The following is a 10,649-nucleotide window of genomic DNA, read 5'->3' on the forward strand; positions in this document are numbered from 1 at the left end:
ACGAAGGGATATGTGGAAGTCATATCGGGGCTTGAACCCTTAGCCAGAAGGCCCTTCGACAGAGGTATTATTGGCCAATGATGGCAAGGGATTCGTAACAGCTGGTCAGAGCCTGCGACAGATGCCAGCGAATCTCCAACCTAGTTCATGTACCAGTTGTCACTTTAACCCACCTGACCACATCTTACCCTTTTGCTCAGTGGGGCATCGACATCTTGGGTCCTTTTCCTTCGGCGGCCAGGCAAGTTAAATATATTATCGCCACCATAGATTATTTCACGAAATAGGTTGAAGCAGAACTAATGGCTTCCATTACAGCTCGGCGGGTAAAGTAATTTTTATGGAAGAATGTGGTTTGTCAATTTGGAATCCCTTGAGTCCTAATTTTGGATAATGGCATATAGTTCACTGATCGATCGGTGCAGGAATGCTGCCAAGAGTTGGGAATAAAGCAGCATTTCACTTCGGTGGATCACCCACAGGCTAACGGCCAAATTGAGCTTCCTAACTGAACCTTACTGCATGGCCTAAAGGCCCGCGTGGATAAAGCGGATGGAAGTTGGGTGGACAAATTACCAAGTATCCTATGGTCTTACCCAACTATGGTGAAGGTATCTACAGGTGAGACTTCATTCAATTTATGTTATAGTTTGGAAGTTCTAATCCTAGTGGAAATAGGGGTACCGACCCTCAGAGTGGAGCTCTTTAGCTCAGAGTCCAATGAGCAAAATCTGAGAGACAACTTGGACCTCCTAGATGAACTTCATGACTAAGTGAGGATTCGGCAGGCGGCTTACAATCAACGTATTGAAAGGTACAACAACCGAAGGGTTAAGTCTCAGAGTTTTCTGCCTGGAGATTGGGTATTGCAACGAGTGGACGTTCGAAGCACTTGGGATGCAAACAAATTAACACCTAATTGGGAGGATCCATACAGAATAGTGGAAGCCCTCAGTCCGGATGCTTATAAACTCAAAACTGCGAGGGCACACCATCAAGAATACTTGGCACGTGCAAAATTTGAGGAGGTTTTCTCAGTAATATATTTTATTGTTATGACTTTTGAAATAAATTTATATTTTCTCTCCCAATAGTTTAGTTTCTCAGCAGAAAATCCCAGGGGACCACCCCTGACAAAAATAATAAGGTTAACTTCGGAGTATTAAAACCCTGAGTAAAGAAAAAGGATCAGATGTGATCCTCAGGGACCTCGAACCCTAATAAAAGAAAAGAGAAAGGATCAAATGTGATCCTCGGGGGCCTCAAACCCCGATAAAAGAAAAAAAAAAAGGATCAGATGTGATCCTCGGGGGCCTCGAACCCTGATAAAAAGAAGAAGGATCCAATGTGATCCTTGGGGGCCTCGAACCCCGATGAAAGCAAAGAGAGAGGACCAGATCTAATCCTCGGGGGCCCCCTACCTACTGAGTCAAAGCGATGGCTAAAAAGGGGGGGGGGCACTTAGTTAGCGCTAGATCTTTACAAAGAAAAGCAAAAATTGGGTAAGTTTGAAAAAACAAACAAGCACGGAAAAATTTCATTAAGATATTGTGTTTACGAATACAAAAGCTCCTATTCTAAAGAAGACAAGGCAACCAAAACATCAAAAATAATGGAGTCCATGTCCAGGTTTGGGAAACGCTCTTTCGTAAGTTTCTTCATATCCTCAAATCCACCCCGAATGACACCTTCTAACTCTGCTGCATAAGCCTCATAGCTTCGAAAATCCTTGCGATCGTTTTAGAAAGCCACGTGGGCATCCTTGAGGGTGGATTGAAGCTTGGTATTAGTTATTCAGAGGTCTTCCTTGCACCGAGAGTAGGACTCCATTGCCTCTGTTTGGCCTTTTTTGGCCTCCTTCAACTCCAAGGTGAGCTTTTTTACATTCTCTCAAAGTAGGTCGTTTGTGCCCTTGATGGCATTCAACTTTTCCCCGAGTCTGGAGTTGGCTTAATGAGCCTTCAGCATACTCTTCTGAGCTAGCTCCAGGTCCTCATGAGCTTGAGCCAAGAATTTTGATTCTAAGGTAGCGATTCGGGTCAAGAATTATGATTCTCATTGAGCAACTGAATCTTGAAAGGCTGAGAGACTCTGAAAAAGAAAACACAGAAGGAAGATCAAGGCATGTTCATATAAAAAAAGAAAGAAAAAAACCAAGCGGCAAGCCTTACCCTAAGAATCTCGGCGTAATAATCTGGGTCGCCCACAAGCAGCGAAGCACTAGAAATAGCTAGGGTTTTAATGGGGGCCTCGGTTGCTTCAGGAACTACGGTCGCCTCGGTCAAAGAAGGAGGGGGGCAGCCTCAACCCTTCGTCGCTTTGCCCTTTGGGCCAGAATCTCCTTAGTAGAAAGCGCAGAAGTCTCTTCTAATGAAGCTCTCCCTATAAGATGAAAACATTACATGATGTTTAAAATAAGATCAAGGCCACAACACTCATGGGTGAGATAGAAATCCAGCCTCCCAGATCGCAGTTGGTAGTGAAGAAGTAATCGAAAAGATCCCCCGAAGGCTCCACTCGACTAAAATTGCAGATAATGATGAAACTCATCAAGTACCTCCACCCGAAAGGGGATAGCTGGGTTGGAGCAATGGTGAGATTTTAGAGAAGGGACATGACCCTCCCTTGGGAGGGCAGGTGAAAGTCTCGATAAAAAGCACATTTGTAGACGCAGAGTCGGCCGATTATAAGGTGGCATGCCCGCAGATGGGTGTTGAACTCGACCTCCCATTCTTAGGGAATAGAATTTTTTCCCCTGAACTGCTGACATTCTGATTCCCTCATCCATTGGGAAGGAATGGACGAAGTAGGGTGTTTTTCCTAGTTAACGAGCTCTGCGCCGGCCGAGTTAAGCTTTCCAGATCCGGTAATCGCTATGAGAGGGGGTTGAAAGAAAAAGCAAAGAAGACACGAGAACAAAGGTAATGCACACTAACACGGTAGTATGCTGGGTGGAAAAAGTAAGGAAGAATAAGTGAACAGAAGGGCGAGAGTCACCTATTAAAGCCTTGAGGGTGGAGGACAAAGAGGCAAGTAATGATAAGCATTAATTACCCAGAGATTATGCGGCTCGAGGAGTGAAAGGTTTGGACAGTGTCTAGGAAATTGTTATCGACATCGGGAAAATTGGTAACCCTGCAATATACACATGTATAAGAAAAAGAAAAACTCCTTAGTTCTTCGGACCTGATGGATCTCAACCCTCGGAGTGAAATGATGCTTGAAGCCTTCGGAGATTTGGACACTCCTTGAGCCATTCAAACTAGAGGGCTCAAGGAGTGGGGGCGCAAGTGATGAGGGAAAATGCCCTCGGGTTCATAATTACTCCAATACCCCGAGAATACAACCAATGGTAGTAGTGACACGTGCTCGCTAGGGAGCCATTCCACTGACATCATCTTGCTTAAGCCCAAAAGGACACATGACAGATATGTCTCAACATGCCAACTAACTTGTGGCTCAGCGGAAATTCTCTAGATTCTTCAACATCAATCATCACTTCAAGAATCATGGGATAGGGACTATCCCAAACCCCTTGGAAACGATTATCATATCCATATGGGTAAGATCACAGCTCCGAGAGGGACGAGATTCAAAAAGGGAATCCTTATCTTGGGAAGAAGACAAAAACAAAGGAAACAGGGACGAGTAAAGGATTCGACTCTTTTTTTTTTCCTAAGTTTTTTACTGCATACTAAGAATTAGAGATATACCAGTGAATTGACTTGATCGTTAGAATGATCTTGGGGGAGCAAGTCCCCGACGTCATCTCCTTGCAGGTACTTGGCCCGAGACAGAGGAAGGTGATCGGCCACTGCATCATCAGGACATCATAACAATATATCAAAATGCAACAGTACCTCTCCTAATAAGATAAAAATATATTTTACATTTAAAAGAGTAAAGTTTTTTGTTCACTGTTTACTAACAGTAAGCTATGAACAAAAAATAGTACAAGCATAATAACAGTGTATCAAAATGCATTAATATATCTCCCAATAAGATGAAAACATTTCATGATGTTTAAAATAATGAAGTTTCAGTTATGTAAGCAAGCAGTAAACAAGTTATCATGTAAAAGAATAAAGAGTATCAAATGCATGGGATATAGTTAATATAACATACTTTGTCTGTTCATATGGGAAACTGACAATTGAGTCTGATTGAGCCTTTATTGGGCTTGACTCCATGAATAGTAGATAGAGACAGAGAGCATGAAAATACTATGCTAATTTAACACAGAAAATAGATCAAATAATTAATATCACATTTAATTTATAATAATAATTTGATTAAGCCATCTTAGTGAGTCAAAAGTTTACCTTGTTTGAGTTCCCAATGTCATTGCATTCAGTTTGGTTATTCAAACCAAACTAAATGATTTGGGCCAAGTAATCTTTCATAAATCATGGAGTAAGAAGAAAAAACCTAATTAATTAATCGAGCCTGGTCTTTTTAACTAGGTGGACCAAGTATATATAATTATAAGGGACGAATTCATAATTAACATAAATGAATATAACAGATTTGTTTTTAGTCACTTCACAGAAAAAAAATGTTTCTGAATTCTTAAACAAACTAATTGCACTATCTAGCCACTTTTATGTACAATACCTAAAATACCCTTAATAAGATTTTAAAATGGAAAGGCCACATTACCCTTAGCCTCATTTACCAAAATACCCTTGTTCTTTCACTTAGCTTTCTCCTCTCTTCCAATATTCACGCTCCTACATTCTTCTTTTCATTTTGTCGACTTTCTTCTCCATTGCCGAAACCATCAAACTTAACCATTCTTCCTACATTCAATCTTTTACTTGTTGGGTCATTTAACTTCTTCATCAATCATCACAGATGTGACACCCGTAACTTACTTACATGCTTAATGATAATAATATTCATATAAAAATATTCAGAGCTTAAAACCAAAAATCATACTTCCTTTAAATCAAATAAAATTCCAAGACATGCTTTATGGCATACATATAGGAAAAGATCAGAGTTCAACCCTAAAAACATTGTTTTCAAAAGAAAACTAAACTTAAGTTCTTGAAAATCCTTTTTAGACAACCCACCACGCTCCACGTCCATGTCCTGGTCTCCTCATTCATGCTCACCTGGGGGAGGGGGAAACATAAGGGGGGGTGAGATTACGCAAATCTCAGTAAGTACAAGAGAACCATCATATGTATTTAAACAAGTCATGACATAACATAACATATCGTATGGAGACACGAGAGGTTCCACCAACTTGCAGGGGTAAGAACCCTCGTGCGTAGCGCTACCGAGCTCCGGTCCCGAAACTTGCGTGAACATAACATAACATGAGGGACCACATAACATAGTTCATAGTCATGCTTAAACATCACAAATAGTTCATAATGTACTTACCTTAACTTGGTTTGATGAGATTTGAATGCTGAAGGCTTCACCTTTACAAAAAGCTCGAAACACTCCCGTCTAGCACGAATTTATCCCAACTTAGAATGAGGAAACTCTTGGCCATGAGCCCTATTTATAGGCTTGGAAACTTGGTCACCAAGTAAGTCACAATCATTTCAAATCTTTTCTAAATCTTTCAAGATATTCCAATCATTTCAAATCTTCTAAAATATTCTCCAATCATTCTATATCTTCTAAGATATTCTGCAATCATTCTTATCAAATCTTATCCAAATAAGATCTTATCAAATCTTATCCAAATCATATCAAATCTTATCCTTAAAGTCATCATGAGGCTTAATCTTTATCTCTAAAGTCATCATGAATACTTATCTTATCTCTAAAGTCATCATGAGCCTTCATCTTATCTCTAATATCATCATGAGGCTTCATCCTTATCTCTAATATCATCATGAGGCTTCATCCTTATCTCTAAAATCATTTATAAGGCTTTTCTTGAATCTCCCAAATGCCCTTAGGAAAAATATTTCAAGAATTACACTTTGGCCCAAACTTTTCAGGTAATTGCACTTAGACCCTTTTCAACTTGGTCCCTAGGCCAATTTTTAATTGCATTTTAGTCCCCGAAGAAAGGACTAATTACGCTAATACCCCTGGTTTTTAGGTAAATTACACTTTTACCCGAACCTCAATATTTACGATTTTGCCACTGGCTCAAAAATTGAACCTTTGTCTCAAGGCTTCTATAATCCCTTGAAACGACATATTTGCTCAAGTATTAGAAGCTAAAATAAAATCCCAAGTATTACATTATATTTCAGTTTAAAAATCTTGGGCGTTACAATAGAGACCTCATTGAAGCCACATTCATGAGAAGTTTTCCTCTCCAAGAAGCATTCAAGGTATTGATTTTGATTTATATTTGTTTTGTTTTTCAAAAGTACTTTTTGTGTTGATATTGCTTATTTAAGTTGTGTAGAATAGTTGTGGTTGTGAATAAAATATTTTTGGTAGATATTCATTCCAGATCTATGTGAAAAAAAAGAATTTCAAAAAAGGCACACAGCCATCGAAATTTTTAGAAATGAGACACAATCATCGGGCTTAGTTGGGGGTACAAAGCCTGATGAGATCCCCATCAGGCTTCGTATTCATCGGGCTTTGACCCAAAGCCCGATTACCATCAGGCTTCATTGCCCTATGAAGCCCGATGGGAAATCCATCGGGCTTCATCGGGGGCGGTGAGCCTATTGGGCTTCATCGCCGACGAAGCCCGATGGGACAAGTCCCATCGGGCTTCGTCGGCGATGAAGCCCGATAGTCCGTATATTCCATCGGGCTTCATAGCATACGAAGCCCGATGGGACCCCATCAGGCTTTGTCAGGAGATGAAGCCCGATAGGACCAACTAAGCCCGATAGGCTTCCCATTGGCCTCTGCCCCACGAGACTTGATGGGTTGGCAATAAAGCCCGATAGGACTTTTTATTAGGCTTAATTGGCCAATGAAACCCGATAAGAAGCCCTCAGACAAAACTCTCATGTGTGCAAAAATGTGATAAAATAATTTTTTAAAAATTATGTTAAAATCCTCCAATATTTTTATAATTTTTTTTAAAATTTTTCATAAACTTTATTTTAGCTATAATTAGATAAGATTATAGTAATAATAAAATTGTTATTTTGTAAGTAAAAAAAATCATGTATTTATGTTGTATAAATTCTCTTTAGAATTGGGGAATTTGACATCTCTGGATTAAATAGTCTAACTTCTTACTTTGAATCTTACAGCAATGGCTAAAGTGTCGTTGGTAATTATGTGAAACGGGGAATGGAACGATGATAAGTATATTGGGGGTAATAAAACGTGTATGATGGCCAATAAGAATGCGACTTTTACTCAATTAACTGATATTGTTTACACAGTAACGAGAATTGATAAAACAAGGTACGACATCAACATTCATTTTTTAATGGAACCATCATGCAGTCTTCTAGCCACTAAGCTCCCTATCAAGGATGACTATGGTGTTGAGTTTGTTATGTACGAAGGAAGTAAATATAAGGTGATCTATGTTGATATGATTCGTAGAGATGCTGGAGTTTGTAACATACATAGTGAGCCGCAATACCAATTTCCTTCAAGTAGTGATGGTAATCAGGATTTAGGTGTTGATGTTCCACTTACATCAGCACGTAGTCCACTGCGGAACGATGATTTTGGTATATATGGTACGGCTGGTTTGTCAAATGATGCTTCACACACAGATGATGATGGTGATAATGAAACAGATGATAATGGTGATGATAACAGTGGTGATGATAGTGGAGGTGGTGGTGAAGGAGGAGCCAGTCCGGATTATCCAGAAGTAAGATTTTCAGGTTCTCAATTTGAGGACAACCCTTTACATGGAAATTGGGTTGTTCCTGGTGTAGAAAATTATGCAATTGAGGCAACCCGACCCGAAGTGTTGATTCCTTACTAGGGTGATATTTTTTACCAAGGCGCATTATTTAAAAGTAAACAAGAATTGATTTTGGCATTTGAAAAATATTGTGTTAATGTGAAAATAAACTATCGAATCAGACGTTCATGCACGGTTCGATTTGAGGCTGGTTGCAAAGATGTGAATTGTAAGTTTTTGCTTCGTGCAAGATGCAGACCTAGTTGTACGTTTTGGCATGTGGTGAAGTTTATGCCGGGTCACACATGTAGTCCGGACATCTACGATTCACATTTTCGGAGTGTGAAGGCTATTGTCATAGGGAGTTTATTCTCACAATGAGTGGCAATTAGTGAATATACACCTGGAATGCTAATGGGAGAGCTGCTTGAGCAGCATAGTGTACAGATCATGTACACTAAAGCTTGGAGGTCTTTACAACATGCAAAGAGACTTGCTTATGGCAATGCAGATGAGTCATTTCAGCAGCTACCCTTATATTTTCACATGTTGAAAGAAACAAATCCTGGCACTATCATTGCAATAAAGACAGATGAAAATAATCGTTTCTTGTATTCATTTTTTTCTCTTGGAGCTTCACTTCAGGGTTTTCGATCTTACATAAGACCGGTTGTTGCTGTTGATGCCACCCATTTGCAAGGTAAATATAAAGGCGTGATTTTTGTTGCCACTTGCAAAGATGGAGAGGAGATGATTTATCCCATCGCTTTTGGATTTGGGGATGGTGAGTCTAACAGATCATGGATTTAGTTTTTAAGAAAATTGAGAGAAGCTATTAGCGTGCCGGAGGATTTGGTAATTGTATCCGATCGACACCAAAGCATTGCAAATGCGATGAGCCTTGTTTTCCCTCATGTCCCACATGTATTTTGTTTCTTCCACCTTAAGCAAAACCTAAAGAAACGATGTAGACAACGAAATGATTTGATGGAGACATTCTACCGTGCAGCATACAGCTACACCCAAGTAGAGTGTGATACACACTTGGCAGAAATTCAATTGATGCATCCTCAAGCGCATCTAACATTAATGGAAGCAGGAATGGAAAGGTGGTCGCGTGCATATTGTCCGAGAAGAAGATATTCCATGATGACCACCAATATTGCCGAGTCTCTCAATAAATGCATGATGAAAGCACGTCGGTTGCCTATAACGAGTGCACATGAATTTTTGAGACATATGCTTCAAAAATGGTTTAGCGACAGACGTGCTACTACTGACAAGATTGTAACTGAGATTACCTTCGCTGCATTGGCACATATCAACTTTGCCCATAGCAAAACATTAGATAGAGGATGTAGTGTAGTTCCTATAATACACAGAAACAAGTTCCTCGTAAAACATGCAAAGGAAGGCGATGGGATCATTAACATTGATGCGAAAACATTCAGTTGTCATAAATGGGATCTTGATCAATTACCGTGTCTTCATGCAGTTGCTGCTAGCAGGTATCATGGTTTGACTTTATTGTTCTTATTACATTCATTGTTTAATGTGATATATTAACACTCTATCTTTCTTTGTTTATCGTATGTGACAGTTTCATGCAGGTGCACTATAATTCGTTTTGTCATCCATATTACACTACAAGCTGGGTCAAAAAAGCATATGAACTTCCCATCAATCCGGTCTCTAACAAGTCCGCTTGGGTTATTGCTACACATGTTAGAAGGGTGGTTGTACAACCACCCGTACAAAGAAGACAACCAGGTAGACCAAGAGAGGGTCGGATTCCTTCTAGTGGGGAAGCTCGTCGAAGGAAAAAATGTGGAAAATGCAGTGCACAAGGGCATAACCGTCTATCTTTCCCTAATGAATGGTCTTCTTCCATTGGAGAGTCGAGCACAGCCGCTACTACTATAGAATCAAGAGATGCTGTGGTGGCCACTACAAGAGCAAGTCGAAAATGCAGCATTTGCAAAGAGACTAGACACACTCGTCGTCGGTGCCCTATACAATTGAGCAATCAAGGTGATGATAATTTTGGCAATGATCTAAACAATCAATAGAGATGAACTCATTCAGGAATGATAATGTCGTCACTTATGTTAATTGTTAGATTGTTTGAAAAATAATGTGATTCCTTACTTGCATTTACAGTGTGAATGGATTTATTACTGACCATATCCTTCATGTATCAGCAATGCTCAAAAATCACTTCCACAAGAGAAAAAGGATCACCAAAAGGCTTCTTCTAAGATATCATTGATAGAGTGCATATTTTCATATTATTTAGCCCTCATACTTAGTCTTTTTGCACGTTAGTTGTGTCATTTTATTCATCTTGATTTTGTTTTATTTTATTTTATAGGAATTGAACTTCACACTATTTTATTTTATTTTGGACAGATTTGGGCTTCCTGGGTCAAGAGGAATTTTGATGGCAAGAAGGGAAACAAGGAGATTGGAGACAAAGAAGTTGACAGATTTGACCTTCTGTGATTCTTTCAAATGTTTGGCCAAGTTATAATCCCAGAACGTGAATGATGTCTTCAGAGATATTGTATATGATTTCTTGGGCTTTCTGGAATAATATGGTTTGTTCAAATCCGAGTTCGTTTGGGCCTCCAAACATCGCTTGAAAGTCGGGACCAGATAGCTGGGTTAAATTAGGAAAGCTGCACAGACACTGATTCTTTAAAAGGCCATAACTTGGGCGTCTGATATCCAAATCAAGTGATTAAAAATCCAAAATTCATATACTCTCCCTGATCTACAATTTTTATGAAGGGGCCGAAGCCCAGAACGCACGTTATCCTATTCGAAATCAGCTGTGGAGTTT

General features: G+C 39.6%; 1 protein-coding gene across 1 annotated transcript; it reads left to right on the forward strand.

Moving 5' to 3' along the window:
* The first annotated feature begins 8,953 nt into the window (after nucleotides 1–8,953).
* LOC127787577 (uncharacterized) lies at nucleotides 8,954–9,876 on the forward strand. The gene is made up of 2 exons (XM_052315639.1): nucleotides 8,954–9,315; nucleotides 9,408–9,876. The coding sequence occupies exons 1-2, from the start codon at nucleotides 8,954–8,956 to the stop codon at nucleotides 9,874–9,876; spliced, it is 831 nt and encodes a 276-aa protein (XP_052171599.1).
* The last annotated feature ends 773 nt before the right edge of the window (nucleotides 9,877–10,649 follow it).

The sequence above is a fragment of the Diospyros lotus genome, chromosome 12 (genome assembly GCF_014633365.1).
Source record: "Diospyros lotus cultivar Yz01 chromosome 12, ASM1463336v1, whole genome shotgun sequence".
In the NCBI taxonomy this organism is placed as follows: Eukaryota; Viridiplantae; Streptophyta; class Magnoliopsida; order Ericales; family Ebenaceae; genus Diospyros; species Diospyros lotus.

What these genes read in the sequence shown, in the direction of transcription:
- LOC127787577 (XM_052315639.1), top strand. Translation starts at nt 8,954, where the DNA reads ATGATGACCACCAATATTGCCGAGTCTCTCAATAAATGCATGATGAAA. An exon ending in CATGCAGTTGCTGCTAGCAG is followed by an intron (nt 9,316 to 9,407) that starts GTATCATGGTTT and finishes CGTATGTGACAG; the next exon opens with TTTCATGCAGGTGCACTATA.